A 16,031-nucleotide genomic window follows, 5' to 3' on the forward strand; every position below is an offset into this window, starting at 1 on the left:
AGCTCAGGGTGAAATGGCTCAGGGTTGTTATAGGGATTAAAAAGCTGACTTGATAATAACAGAGCTTGCCAAAATATTGAGTAGTCTCATTAGTCCATATCCCATTCAATCAACCCAAGTAATAAGGCTAACTGAGTTTATGTACCTGCTTGTTTGGAACTGGCAGGTAGGGAAACTTGACAATAAATATTTGGCCTATTTAAGAAACAAACAAAGCAAGCCTAGTTGGGGTGAGAGAGATAAAACCTTGTTCTATAAGTTCTCATATCATCTTATTTTGAAGATAAAGGTACTAATGGCTTCTGTGTTTTTAATATGGAGCAACTGCATGTATTTTGGGGGGAAGGAAAGCCACATGTATTTAAAGTTCAGGAAAGCAGTGGTAAAAAAACACCCTAATTCTAGCCCTTTCAATTGTACAATATAATGAAACAAACGTTGAATATCTGATGTATTGTCACTTTAGTATATTTTTAAATGCGTAGAGCAGTTCACATGGTTGGACAGGAGAATTTCAGCACTACAGTGACTGGTCCTCTCATGTCAGTGCTGGGATTAGGCTATAAATCTCTGTAGCAGAACAGGGCAGATAAATTGGTGCTTTCTTCATGCACAACACAGTTGCTGTTTGTCACAGGCATTCAGCTGCTATGTGCACAATGTCCCTGGAACCCTTGAACTGGTGCAACATCACACCTCTTAGTGAGCTAAGGGATTTTTTAAAAAGAGCTTAGCATCATTTTCCAGGCACTGAACGCAGTTGCAGGGCTGCAAACTACTGTACAATCTGCATCATTTCTCTTGATAAAACTGACCTATCTCCAACCACATGGACTAGAGATAACCATTGACTTCTATGGAAGAAAAGTAAATCCAGCCAGCTATATTGGCTACACTGGTAAATACTTAGCAAACATTTGTAATTATATCTAGCACGATCCATTCCTTCCCATATATAAAGAGTTCTTCTAACTTAAAAAGGATCCCCACTGGCATTCTAATGAGTCCTCATCCAACTTAATAGGCATGCTGCCACTCTGCTGACTGTACTGCAACAGACCTGCCTATTCCTTATAATGCAAGTTCCTTCAACACCTTACTTAGTTCTCCAGTAATCTGATCTTCTCCAGACCTCTGGTGTGCAGCCTACTTCCACAAAGAGCATAAATAAGTGAACATGAGTATATGTACAGAGCAGGTCAGTGGATAACTAAGGTAAGAGGAGGCCTCGTTTATTGGGAAGTAGCCACATGTGTTGCCTACCACAGGAGCACCACACCTGGCTAGAGGTGGGAAGGAAGGGCTGAAAACAATGCCTATGGGGAGTTCTTCTATGTCTACCTGTGGAAAGTCTCTGTAAGCACAGGAGGGAGGCTGGCTGTATACATTTTCTATATAAGTTATGTTCTGATGTTTGAAAAGCAAAGGATGCATAGTAATTTGTTAGTAGACATCTGCATAGGATGGATCAGGGGTTGCAATCTTTTGGGGCCATTGGGCACATTGGCAGTTTTGAGAATGTGCCGTAGGCACCAGTCACAAAATGGCTGCTGTAGGGTGTGTGGCATAAGACAAAATGGTTGCAACATCTAAAAGAGCAGAAATCACGAAATAATGCAGGCATGTCCCCCACCCCCAACCTCTCCAAAATGGAAAAAGGCACCTAAACCAGCCAAACCTGCTCACAGAGAAGCTCTTTGCACCTCTCATCTGCTCAGGACAGAATTGCTCAGGCAAGTGTCCAGTTTTGCCATCTATGGAAATGTGGGCATGTTTAAGGAGATGTGGTCAAGGGAGGAGAGGCTGAGCTAGTAGTGCAGATGGGAACTGAGCAGGAAAAGCAAACAATCTCTCATGCATTGGGAATCTTTGAGGGGATATTTACCGAGACTTTTCATGGGAACCACAGGAGGCATTGGTACACATAGAGGTGCTGCATTGGCAGCTTCTGGGATAGATATTATACCTAAAATATCTTACAGTGCTTTCTTAAAGGAACAGATACTACATCATAAATCCTGTTTCAAAGAGATTTATCAGGTGTATTTGATTTGTGTTTCTGAATATTTCCCATTATAGAGAAACTTTGTCCAATATTTGCAAGCATTCTATTTCAAAAAAAGAAGAATTAAGGAAAAGCATTGTTGGATGAAACAACAAGCAATTATACCACTATCCCCAAATACACAGGAATAGTTTGTGTGCAAATGATTTTAATGTGACTATATTCAGTATTAAATCTGTATATCCTCAAAGTAATTCATATATAAAAAGGTGATTATTAATCTGAAGGCACTTTTTAATTTCTGGATGGCCTTGTTATCATCAGAGTTCATGAACTTGTGGAAGGAACATTTTTAAAAAGCTGTAGAGCATGTTATGTTTATGTGTAGTAATTACACAGCATAATCATAGATTATCAAATGTGTCTCCTATTAAAGATATGGTGCTATGCAGTAAGTGTTGGCATTTACACCAGTGTGTTTTCAAACTGCTATGGTGGTATTAAACCATGCTGGACATGGTTGCAGGTTATCATGCAGAACCAATTGCACAAACTGATTTTTCCTCACTTGTGTATGGTGCAAGACCAAATAAAATAAAATAAAATAAAGGGTGATGAGTGACAATTTTGACTGTGACAGAACACGTGCAAAATATACCTCAGAAACACTATAGGTGGATGAGCACGAAGGGAGCCGAGCCTGGTTGTGCAGTGGGGAAAAGAAAACATTGTTAAAAAAGAAATGATGGCACAGTAGGTCTTAGAAGGTTTTCTGTCTAGGTGGTTCCAGCACTGAGACATTAGCAGGGGGTTCATTTCATTCCTAAAACCAGATTCTTTCATACATGTATATTTTTTTATAGATTAGGCCATTTAAGGTGGAAACTCTAAAATACAAGTACTTTAAAACTGAACTTACATCTTACTTTATTTCCTAATAAGAAGCACTCTCTGGGATGACTGATTATCTTGATTTCAGAAATCCATAATTCTCAACTTTTTAAAAAGCTATATGCATACAAAAGAACTTGAAGATTCTTAGTTTATATGGGGAAATACTCCAGGTTTACTATTATTGAAATTCTACAGCCTGATCATAAGCATATTTACACAAGAGTAAATTAAACTGATTTGGGGGATCTGTTTTTGGATTGTAGCCTTAATGTATTCATTATCCACCCCACAGGTTCCCTATCCCCAGCCTAAAGTTTCAGGGGATCAATTGATTGAGACAGTCTTAACTGGCAAGGGAAAATGTTCATCTGTGGGAATGCATGCGAAGGACATACAAAACTTCTTGCTGGAGTGGGAATTGGGAGTCATGGTGGCACTGATCCATTCTGGAGTGGCTAGGCTTGCCATACTTCAGGAAAATTCTTGACATGTCCTGATTTTCGGGTGTAAAAATGGCATTGGGGGGAATTTTGCTGAATTGGCAAAATGTCAGGGAAAACCCAAGTGTATGGCAACGCGGTGGAAAAAGCAGTGGAAAAGCTGAAAACCACTATTCTTGCGTTATGCTTCCCCAAAAAAGCTCAACAATTTTGTGGGTGTCAGGAATTTTACTTTTTGAAATATGGCAACCCTAGGAGTGACGGGTCCAGAAATGGCATTGTGAGACTAAGGTTCTACTCCATACTACAGGAGAAGTGTGATGAAAATCTCCCCTTCACTTTAGGGTATAATTTGTACCTCATGAAATTGCAAGGTGTGTATGTGCCTGTCAGTTTTGCCAGGGTGGGTAGATTCAAAACATTTACAGGGGTAAGAGGCTTTGCAGTATTTGAGGCAGCAGCAGCAGCAACAACAACAAAAACCCACAAGCATGCCCTGGGTGTGATGCTGTGTCATGACATAGGCAGTGCCATTCCTGTTCAGGCATTCTGTGCTTTTCACCACATCCCTGAAATCTCCAAAAACCATGAAACTGAATTTGCATCCATTACAATGGTTACTCAATTTCCAGGCTCAGATTAAAGCACTAGTACTAACTTGTAAAGGGACACGGGTGGTGCTGTGGGTTAAACCACAGAGCCTAGGGCTTGCTGATCAGAAGGGCTTGCTGATCATTAGTCATACTCAGAAGATGCACAAAGAACTTAAGCCTGTGAACCACCCTGAGATGTGGTGATTAAATCAATTAAAATATTTCAGGTGGGTGTCATTACATATATCCATTATACATAATATAGCATATGCACACTGATATACAGCCCTGTTTAGGGAGGCTTTCAATGTTTAACAGATTATTGCATTTTAATGTTCTGTTAGAAGCTGCCTGGGGAAACCCAGCCAGTTGGGCAGGGTATAAATAATAAATTGTTGTTGTTGTTGTTGTTGTTGTTGTTACATGGTGTTATGACATTAAATGGTTCTGGCTATCATTCTTATACTATGCCATGAGAAAGTATTTGACTTTGATTTTAGCATATGAAATTATTGGGGATACTGAACCCAGTAACCCCGAGAAATAAGAATAAACAGCACAAAAATGGTCATTTGTAAACCATGTGGTCCGTTTTCACATAGGCAGCTTATGCTGTGATATCAGAAGTTGTTTTAGGATAATATACTGCACAGGATAAGGAGGTAATCCAAAACAAATTTATTTTGATGAGTTCTCTTAGTTTGACTTGATGCAAGTGTTTTTAATGATAGAGCTATTCTGAGCTATTCTGGTTCCTTTATTCATATACACATTTCAGCAAACTATGTTAATATATATGCTTATATATAAGCCTGTGGTGAGAGGAATCCTATATTACTTGTGTGGTCAAATTATTCTGTTGTCTCATTATGCTTAAGCTAAACTTGCCTTTTAAGTGTTAGAAATTTATTCCTGCTGACATTAGCTACCATAAAAGTTTCCTTTGCCTCCTTTCATGCTAATATATTTTCATCATTTGAAAAAAACACACTAAAGTACTTTTCTCTATATACAACTAGAAAATGGAGTAACAGTTCAAAAGTTTACTGCATCACATGTCAGTAATTGTTAATCATATCTGAATGAAAGATAAGTTCCAAGATAAATCTGTCTCTCTTCTTATGAACTCCCTTAGGAAAGCCTCTGTTTCATAGCCTGAGTGCCTGCACGCTTGCAATATGGGTATAATAATACTGACCTCCCTTACAGGGCCAGTATTACTTGAGGGTTTCAAGGCATGGTTTGAAGGAATATGGAGCAGTGGCCTTGCTTGAACCAAGGAGGTTGGGATCTGGTCAGTGCCTGGATGGGAGACTGCCTGGGAACCCCATGTCCTCTGCCTTGAGTTCCAGACAGGATATAAATGTAAACAATAAGTAGGTAGACAGACAGGTAGAAAAATGGTGTCAGTTCAATCAGTGTAAAATGACCGCTAAATCAAACCAGAACCAAACTGGAGATAGGAATGGCAAAAAGCAAATAGTATTTGCCGCAATTCTTAATTGCTTCCACCGATGAAGAACTAAATGTTCTTAAACCTGAGACATAATTGAGGGAATAAACAGTACCCCTAAATCCAGTCACTGAGAAACAGAGGCAGATGAAGACCTACTCCAATGGTGTCTTTAATTTACACCCTGCACGTTGTTCCATTAAATTAATTGCTGCCAATTATTCCAATGAATTTTTTTTTAAAAAAAACATGCTCACTATCCTAGATTCTAAAGGGAGCATAGAGCTGGGGCAGGGCTTATACTGTTACTCTTTTCAACCATATGCATCTAATCCACTATATTCACACCTATTTTCCCTAGTTTTTTTTTTTACTTTTTATTAATTATTAATATTAGTTATTGATCATTAATGGCTGTCCTTTGGCAATGTTTAGGCAACATTTGGGCAATCTGATGGTAATGTCAAGAACCTGGAGCACAGACTGAAGTGGAAAGAGCACAGTGACTCAGAAAGAGATCTTTAAAAAAGGGAAAAAACCTCATATACAAAACAAATCTTGGGGCCTGTGCATAATCCTTAAAATGTTTAAAAGTATTATCATTCATTGATTTATAAAGAGCTTAATTTACACAAAACTATGGATATGTTTTTTTTCTGTGATGTAAGAAGATTCAGAATGAAAAAGGGTCCTTTTAATTTAATATTTTTGGAAATGTTTAGCATGTTTAAAAGGTTGACTTTTAAAAGTTTGAGACAGCCAAAATGTCCTTTTGGTTTATTAGTGAGGCCACTAATTAATGCAACAGATACAGCATTTGAAACAATGCAAAGGTTCCACCTTAAATAGGCACAGAATTATGAATTACCTTAGTTTTCAATTTATTTGGGAGAGGCAGTAGCCAAAGCTATTAAACAAAATGCTTAAAATACCATACATCTATCCCACTGTACTTCTGCAATAAATCCTTTTCCAAAACCAGGCTGGTATATATGAGAATGAACTTCAAGTCTCACCTACTTTCCCCCCTTTGCTTTTGTCTCAGATTATTTCAACAAATAGTTATATTGTTGTTTTGTCATTGCATCGTTGTTTGGTTGTATCACTGTGTGGTTTGATCAGTGAGTCCATCTTCTTTTCCATCCATCCTCATAAGCAAAACATATGCTGCAAGCGCCATATGAAATCTGTCAGATGAACCCCAACCACCACAAGATTATTCATGGCACCTGTGGAATCTTTGCTATTTTCTTTGTCCATAAAGTAACTATCCTCAGCAACATTAAATATTGTAGTGTGAAAGAGAACAATTTTATGTGTTTCAATCTCAAACCATTTCATCAAAATTTATGAGTAGTTTATGGTTTGCTTTTATACTACAACTTGAGAGAAAATTCAAACAATATCTCCCCAAACTCAGGATCACTATTCAATTTTCTGTCTATGTGTTAATTATTATTGCAAAAATGATGACATGGGAGAATGTGAGTTAAGAATTAGCCTTTCATTTTCTTCAGAGAATGAATGAATTCAAAATGGGAGGAAAATCCCAAAAAGGTTGCTTCTACCCTAGCTCTTTTTCTGGAATTGGCATCATTAGCACATGTAGTTTTAACAGAGAATCTAAATGATGCTGCATATTCTGTTGACCTTTTAAAAAACAAACAAACAAACAAACAAAGAAAACAATAGCAAAATATTGATATTCTGCATATTCTTTGACATTTGGGGAAAATAAAGCAGCACAATCTCCTTACATCTGACCCTTGGAATTTGACTTCTGTGTTCAGATGGTATATATTTGGTGATTTAAAAAACAACAACATCCAACTTTCTGTCAATGACATTACTATTCTGGATCTTGAATCAAACTTGGGATCTATTAAACAATGCATCCACAACCTTGAAGACAATGGATGAAAAAGGGTATGTAGACATTACTGTAAAGTGGTAGATGTGCAATTGGAGATCTGGTTATAGTTATCCCAGTTCAGATTCTTACTCTATTTTCAGAACTTGGTGCATTTTCCATGTTTTTATTGTAATGCTTTGTGTCGAACTAGAAGTGATATTTTTTCTTGTACTCCTGCCACTGCTATTCCTAGACTTGGGGCCAAACTGCACATTACATGTAGTTGCTTAATCCCTTTGCGTCCTACTAATTGTACATGCAAGACCACATGCTCCAAGCTGCTGTCCCTTCCATGAGGGGAAAAGCACCTAGAGGTTGCTTTTCACTAAACGAAACTTAGTGAAACTAAGTTTAGTTTAGTAAACCTCACTAACCAACTGCATGTAATATATAGCTTAGCTGCCAGGAATAACACTTTTTCCCCATGTTGTAAATCTGTAATGTTAGTGCAGTTCTAGAAGTTAAAAACAAAGAATTTCAAAGAAAGCGGTAAAAAAGCAAAGGTACAGATGATCTAAAAAGTATTCATTTAAATGAGGACTGGGGAAGCTTTGGATCTTCAGATGTTGTTGGAATACAACTTCCATCATCCCTGACCGCTGGTGGAGGGGAGTTAAACCATATTTGGAGTATCAAAGGTTCCCCACCCATGACTTAACCTGATGCCTAGGGTAGGAGTGGCCTTCCAGATGTTGTTGGTTTCCAACTTCTAGCAACCCCTGCCACCATTGTCAATAGTCAGAAATGATGGGAACTCTAGTCCAACAACCTGCAGGAGGATCACAAGTTAGCCACCCTAGCCTTGAAACTTGCTTTACAATTAGGAAATGACTTCAAGTGATGATTTAATTTTGGAAAGGATTTTTTGTTGTTGTTCAATGGGAAAGTCCAAAATTTACTTAATATTTAACGCATATTAGGGTTTTCTTAAATTAAACCCTGTGAAATTATGCTAAATTTTCATGGATATTTGAATGAAACCCCAGCTAGAAAAAGAAACAGAAGAAGGGAAAAGAGAGAAAGGGAAAAAAGATGGGGATGAGAGGACAAACCAATCAGATTTGGTGTTACCAGCCAACGGAAGTTTTAAAAAAACAAATCACCGAGTGAAATCGTACATTTACTCGGAGAGAGCATCCTTTGACATTTCCTTCTAGGTGATCTCTGAGCTCCTCCAGCTTTCGATGGAGCTACATGTAAACATCAGAAAATGAATTGAAAATTATACCTATTCTCTTTTCATGTTTGTTGTCCGTTCTTTTTATAAAAAAAGATAAGATCATAGCAAAACACATTTCTCACTGCCTTTGCAATACATCAAACATTTTATCAACACAAATATATGCTCCATATACTCTGACAAGAAAAGCAATTCATTTGGTTAAATCAGCAATTATTTTTTCAACATGTAAAAGTTAATTCAATTAGTAAATACAGGTTGTTTAGTGATCATTGCCTTTTGCAAACTCCCTAATTTTCTAGCATTGTTTGTAGCAAGGAGAGTGCTGAAATATTGCAGATTGTTTTCAGTGGGCGGTGTACCAAAAATAGGGTCTTCCATGCAATTTCTAAACGTTCATAGCCCATTCTGATGCCTAAATTGGCTACTGCTGAATGCTAACAGCAACAATTCTTATATTTGGTAGAGAAGTACAGAATTAAGAAATCTAACACAAGTATCAATAGGTTTTGAAAGATGACCTAAATTTCAAAAGACACGGGGTAAATCAGCTTGGATCCAAGGGTAAGTGAATGCATGGGAGTTCACAGAAGGAAAGTTTACCATCTCCTCATTCTGCTGCAGTAGTCTGAACCTCTGAAAAAACTCTTCAGACAGTCAATGTGGAGCATGGGGCTGCTGGACGGGATCATCTCAAAACCAGGCAGACACACCTTTTATGAATGCCTGGTTTGAGGCTGCCATCCCTCCCTCCCTTGGAAGGGCCTGGGGTGGTGCAGTTGGCTCTGGTGGGGAGGAAATAGCAAAAGCTGCTTCTAAGAGGTTCCTTCTTTTCACTGATCTTAGGATCCAATCCACTGAGTTCAAAACCCAAAGTACTGCATTTATTCAAGTATAAACTTACAAATCTTGCATACAAGTTTGCGGTAAGGATAAATCTTTTTTGGGGGGTGGAATACAATTTGAAAGCTGGATTCACAGTTAATTATGTACATATATATTCAATGGCTATTTTTATTTTCCATTAAATGTGGACTGAAACTTGTTCTGTCCACTGCAGCAAAAGTATCTAACAATGCAAAGTATATCCTTGACTGCACCACAACCATAAATTAAAAGGGGGGGGGGGAATCAGCCTCACAGAAAGACAGTGAGGAATGTTGTAGTTGCCTTTCACCACCATTGACATAAGCGTAATAGCAACTTTTTCCTTTTTTCCATTATGAAATAAATTGTATGGAATTGAATATGGGAAATAGGTGCATAATTACACTTTTCCCTTCCCCCTGTTTATGCTCAGTGCAACAACACTTTCACACGGAGCAGCTGTATAGAGTAGTATTAAGAGAAAAGAGAGGATGGCTTGTCCTGGAATAAAGGTGATACACACGCACACACACAAACAAACACAAAATATATTTTTGAAAAAAAATTGCGAAGGCAGGATTGGCAAGGAGAGTGCAGAAAAAAGAAAGAAAATTAGTGCTTCATGTGGTGCAAAAAATAACTGAAGTGAGAAGTGAAATAGTGCAAGGATTAAAAACGAGAGGCCACAATTACTGAAAATATTAATAAGGTAACCTATGCCATGCCATGTGTTTGAATCGATAAACTGGATTTTTAGATGTATTATTTAAATAACACAACAGCATCTCTCAGAAGACTCTATGGGCAAGGGCAGATTAAATAATAATCTTGGAACTCAATGTGATAAACTATAGATGGACACTGGTTTAGGAAACTGACTGATTTTGCTACAGTTTTGACTTAATTAGTTGCACTTAGTTCCCATTAAAACGAATGGGGAAAGTTAGCCTTGATTTAAGTCTTTTTGATTTCAGTGGAAATCAAAAGGCAACTAATTTAGCATGGATCCAGCTCACCAGACTAGCACTGGAGTAATTTTAACGACCTTGTTATTCAGAAATGTCTCACAAGATCTCTCTCCCTATATTTCTCATTTTCACTCTTAAGCATATACGCACACAACAAATTCAGCTAATTTGTTTACAAAATGAGTATTTTTGAAGTACAAAGTAAAAACTGAGAAGTCAATCAACAATCTTATATTTGAAATAGGAAAACTGCATGTTTTAATCTGACTTCATCCACAAATCACTTAAACGACAAAACTTGAATTTAAGCAACCTTATCCTATTTAAATAAATGAAACTAAGCCATTTTTAGTGCCACTAAGTAGGTTTAAAAGAGAACGTGTCATATATTTTTTTTATAAAAATGTAGCATGAACATAATTTTATTCTTGCCATCTATCAGAGAAGTGTTAATTATTCACAAATGGTAGGCTCCTTAAGGAAACTTCGGCTATCCCCCCTCCCCAATACGTAGTAACATCCAGAGCTAGGCACTTGGCAACTTGCCTTCAGCTAACTGCATTATGGTGGCTCTTGTGTAGCACAGAAACAAACAAAATGTGATCCAACAGTGATAAAAACACTGAAATAAAAACAATGAAATGGTGAGAAATATATTAGCCCCACCCTCTGCCTCCCCTCCCCGCTCCCTCCAAAATAAAAGTGTAGGCTATAGAAGAAAACTTGCAAAATAAAAGTTAGAAACATATTTACTTTGAGGGATCCAACTCTACTAGCAACTCCTTTGCTTTCATCCGGGCGTCTAATTTGCTACAATGGGGGAAGATGGATAAAAAAGACAGAAGAATAAAGAAAAAAGTGAACTTAAAAAAATTTCCACACAGTCAGTTAGCAGTGCATGCAAGACATCAATTTGACTTTCTGACACACTTCTAGGGAACAAGGACACAGACTCTTATTTCTGGATCACATTATGACTCGTTTGCTGAATTCTTCTCTTTAATTACGGATTCAGTACTGAAAGTGTGCATGCTATAGTTGTTCCTAATATTTTTTAAAATACATAAACCATAATATATTTGAAATCCTGGATTTGGTTCATGACGAATGAAGTACTGACACAAAGATAGGACAAATGTCTTTGTCTTTAAGCCAGGTCAGTGAACTTGTGCTATGTGTGATGGTTGAAGAGTGTCAAGCACACAAATTAGAGACATGAGTATTGCAAAGCTTTCAGCCCTGCTAAATATTAGTGATAACTGGCAGAATTATATACAGCTGCCCCATGTTAAAAGAAATTAGGATATTAGACACAGTCCTTAGTTCCCAATTAAATAATTTTGCTGCCCAGCCAGAAAATTTTAATGCCATACCAACAGCAACTTAACAATAGCCAAGACACGTCTTAGTTTTGCTTTCAATACGAGCCTCCTTGTTGTTTTCCTTGCTTATGTTACGGTAATTCTGTATTGTGCAGAGGAATGAAGAAACAGTTCTGTAGCTACTGCTTATCAAGCTTTCATATTGCTAGGAAGAAAATTTAAAATAAGCAGAAAAAAGTTATACACTAAAGAATCTTCATTTTTATCATTTATATTTTTTTTATAAAAATGGTAAATAAGATTACTAAATAATATCAAGTCCAAAGTTTTGTATGTGATTCAGATGAAACATTTAAATTTATGTAAAAGAATGGAAAAGGTTCCTACTAGAATGGACTGGAAAGCAAATAGGCAATACAGTGGTATCTCGGGTTAAAAACCTAATTCGTTCTGGAGTTCTGTTCTTAACCTGAAACTGTTCTTAACCTGAGGTACCACTGTGGCTAATGGGGCCTCCTGCCGCCACCGCACGATTTCTGTTCTCATCCTGAAGCAAAGTTCTTAACCCGAGGTACTATTTCTGGGTTAGCGGAGTCTGTAACCTGAAGTGTCTGTAACCTGAAGCATCTGTAACCCGAGGTACCACTGTACTAGGAACACATAACATCCCATCAGGGCCGTCTTAAAGAGATCGGCCGCCGTGGTGCAGCGATCCCTCCGGCGCTCCCAACATGCCGTCTCCCGTGCTTGCCGCCCCTCAGGAGGGGGGTGGGCGAGCGGGGGATGAGGGGTGTGGCGCTGGAGCGGCGCGGGGCTCTGCGCACCCTTCCAGTGCTTCTAGGATGGGAGGCGAGGGCGGGCGGCTCGCGCTCCTGCGGGCAGCTGGATGGCGCGGCGCAGCCAAGCAGCTCGCGCTCCCGCGCTCCGCCGGGCAGCCAAAGGGCGCGGCGTGGGCGGCTCGTGCTCCCGCACTCCACTGGGTAACCGGAGGGTGCGGCGCAGCCGGGCAGCTCGCGCTCCGCCAGGCAGTCGGAGGGTGCAGCGCGGCTGGCCAGCTCGCGCTTCGCCGGGCAGCCGGCGGGTGCTGCTGGCGGACGCTGCCAGCGGGGCTGGAGGGCGGAGGCGCTCTCCAGGCCATTGCGCCCTGGTGCACCGCGCCACCAGAGTAAATGGATGAGACGGCCCTGTATCCCATGCTGCCCTACTAGATGGAACAGGACTTTTGCCTCCCCTCCTCACCACCATAGGCCCCCACAGAAGATCCTCTGAACTTCCTTTCCTTGCCTCCTTGTCTCTTCCCTGCAGGCCCCACCCACTCTGCTCCAAGAAGTTCCTCAACATTCTGGAGCAGACTTATGGAATACATGGGGCTGCAATTCCGTTGCAAAAGTGAGCTGACACTATTTGATGTCATCCAATAATAGACAGTCTTAAAAGGTAACTCATTTTGACAATATGGAAGATTCCAATTGGTTCAAAGTAAATTGCACATTTTCAGACAAAGTAAAAGGATGGGCAGATCTCTTGTCATTTCGCTGGCTAACAAGTAGTTAGCTGCAGACTCTGGTCATCCAACAGGTCAATAGGTCATAAGACTAACTCTCTAACCTTGAGCTGGAGCAGGCCTTTCCAAACTTTTCATGTTGGTGACACACTTTTTAGACATGCATAATTTTGCGACAAAGTAAATCACTTTCACTAGCAAGCCAGTGGTTAAATTAACCCCTTTCCAGCCCTGGGAGGAGCATGGGGAGCGTTTTTGTAACAAACCTACACACTGCAGCCGACACACTAATGTGTCGCAACGCACAGTTTGGAAAGCTCTGAGCTAGAGGCTTAATATTAGAAAATACCTGAAGGCAGCCCTGTTTAGGGAAGTTTTTAAACTGTGATATTTTAAATGTATTTTAATGTTTGGTGGAAGCCGCCCAGAGTGGCTGGGGAGACCCAGCCAGATGGGCGGGGTACAAATAAATTATTATTATTATTATTTCTGTGCCTTAATTCCCCATTTATAAAAATGGCATATTGCACAAGTGTTTTGATTAGAAATTCATAGAATGCATACAAGTGTAAGCAGAAAAGATATAACAGAAAATGAGAAACCCACAAGTGAAAAGGCTTGTTGCAATATTGTCTTTTCAAAAAGGAATTCAGACACTGTGTTTGCTAAGTACCTAGGTCAGAGAAATAAAACAGGTGAAACTATATAACAGGAAAAGTGGAAGTCAGGTAACATAATAAAACAGATAACAAAATGCAGTGGGTTGAAATAATAAACAACTGGGAGTGAAAAGCAAAGAAAGAGAAAAAAGATCATACAACAAGCTAAGGGCGGGGTGTGTGGAATAAAATGAAGTAAAGGGGTTTTTATATCGGCTCCAAAATACAGACAATTGTACATTACAGAAGATACAGACGTCAACATCAATTCAAAATATTGAAAGAAAGGCTAAAGATTGCACTCCTAAAAGTACCTCCTAAAATCAGTTTCTTCTATATTAAATAATAGAAAATAACCTAGTTACAAAAAATAATCTTCCTCCAATAGGAGCTGAATTATTAACAAAAAGGAAATGTACAGCAAGTCAAGTATTTTTTTAACACAATAATCTAAAAATGCCATGTTTTTCTACTATTTTAACTTCTTTGAAATGATTTTAAACTTGTTACTGCGAGATAGCAGTTTTTGAAACTGTTATGATGTTTCACTGTATTACACAATCAAGAACAAATATAGGGCACAGGGCTTCCAGCACCGAGGCACAGGGACATTTCTGGCTGGGATCCAAGAGATGCCTCTTCTGTTTGTGCATGCGCATAATTCTGCCTCATCTGCAGCTCCCCCAACCTGCCTCTAGAGGCTCCAGAACAGTGTATTGTGGGCTGAGGAATGGTGGTGAATTGATAACACCAACCTGCTTTCCTAGAATCTAGCAACTGGGAAAGCAGTTTCCCAGGAGGATTTGAAGAAGAGAAACATCGAGCAGTGAAAGTTTATAACACTCCACCCCCTCTCCCTGATTGATCTCTGCTTTAAATCCTCTACTAATACAGGGAAAAATTGACTGAGAGAAAAGTAAGGAAAAGTCATGACTCGACAGGATTGAAGGAAACCTTCAGAACACACACTACTGTTTCATAAGCAGCTCTGAGGCAAATGGAAGGCAAGCATATCTGTGAGAATGTGTATTTTATTCTACAGATGTCTTAGGAGTCAGTTTGCACAGCCCAAGAAATACAAATAGGCAACTGATGATGAATATGCAGCAGAATATATTTCTGAGAGCAGCCTCAAGTGTCACAAGTATTTGAAAGTAAAGGTTTTCACAGTTTTTTTGCTAACTCGGGGCTGTAGCTGTAAGCCCAAACATTTGGTGAAGAAATTTAGGACTATAGAAAAATTAGGAAGCACCCTGCATACGGTGGTAGTTAAGAACAATGAATCAGAAACACTTGTTATATCTCAGGTGCTCAAAATTTTGAGCTAAACACTTTTTATCATCTCTGAAGAAATGAGCAACCAAAACTTTGTGGATATTTATCACACTTTTGCCAAAAGTAGTATGAATCTATTGAGACATATGAGGTCTGGAATGGAGCAGAAAATACTCTTCCTGAAGGAGTAGTTTTTTATTCAATACGGGTAACTCCTTCTGTAAAATGCTCCCCCGCACCCCCCAAAAAACCCTTTTGAAAAATGAAGGCTATGGCCTGTGAAGTTTTTTCTTTGTTATGTGAAGTCCAAAACAAACAAGAAGGTTCAGAGAAAGGGAGACTGTTGAAGGTATCCTAAATGACGACTCAGGATAGCTGTTTGTTATGGTTCTTTTAGTGCCAATGGTGTTGGAGCTGTTTGTGGCAGGCAATTTGTACATAGCATAGCTCCAAGATGGGGGTTAGAGTGTCTTCATCTGTATCTAAACTAGATGAAGTATGTAGATGAGTTTTGTGGTCAGAGAATGATCAACCTATACAAACATATAAATATTGAACTATATTAATATTGATACCATGGGGTAAGGAAAGCCATGAATCTAAACAAAACTGATAGTAGCCTACATGAATGCTAGCAATGGATAAGAAAGCCTCAAATATATGCCCAAGCTTTAAAAACTGTCAAGAAGTAATTTTAATGGAAGCAGCCACTTGGAAAATAATTCTAGAAGGCCTGTCTGAAGACAGCAAAAAATATTAGTATAGAATCTCTGGTTTATTAAGTTAGAAGCTGATCTTACTCAAAGAGAATAAACACTGTTATGCTATATCATAAATTATAAGTATATTTTAAACATTAAGCAATTTAATGTTTTGTTATACCAACCACACAGTTCTACTACCTCATACCCTCCAACATTTCTCCAATGAAAATAGGGACGTCCCATTCCATAATGATA

The 16,031-nt window shown here is 38.8% G+C and overlaps 1 protein-coding gene across 23 annotated transcripts in view; it reads right to left on the reverse strand.

Moving 5' to 3' along the window:
* GPHN (gephyrin) overlaps positions 1 to 16,031 on the reverse strand; it is a 235,191-nt gene that overhangs the window by 57,771 nt on the left and 161,389 nt on the right. For 9 of the 23 annotated variants that reach the window (XM_033147666.1, XM_033147695.1, XM_033147633.1 and 6 more), the window contains 3 exons: positions 11,066 to 11,122; positions 8,416 to 8,487; positions 2,664 to 2,705 (listed from right to left, as the gene is read on the reverse strand). The exons of 5 other annotated variants lie outside the window; for them this stretch is intronic. In XM_033147666.1, coding sequence (XP_033003557.1) covers positions 2,664 to 2,705; positions 8,416 to 8,487; positions 11,066 to 11,122 — 171 coding nt within the window. The remainder of the gene's footprint in view (positions 1 to 2,663; positions 2,706 to 8,415; positions 8,488 to 11,065; positions 11,123 to 16,031) is intronic. 9 more of the 23 variants (XM_033147657.1, XM_033147749.1, XM_033147729.1 and 6 more) reach the window with 3 other exon arrangements.

Source organism: Lacerta agilis, chromosome 1, assembly GCF_009819535.1.
Source record: "Lacerta agilis isolate rLacAgi1 chromosome 1, rLacAgi1.pri, whole genome shotgun sequence".
Lineage (NCBI taxonomy): Eukaryota > Metazoa > Chordata > Lepidosauria > Squamata > Lacertidae > Lacerta > Lacerta agilis.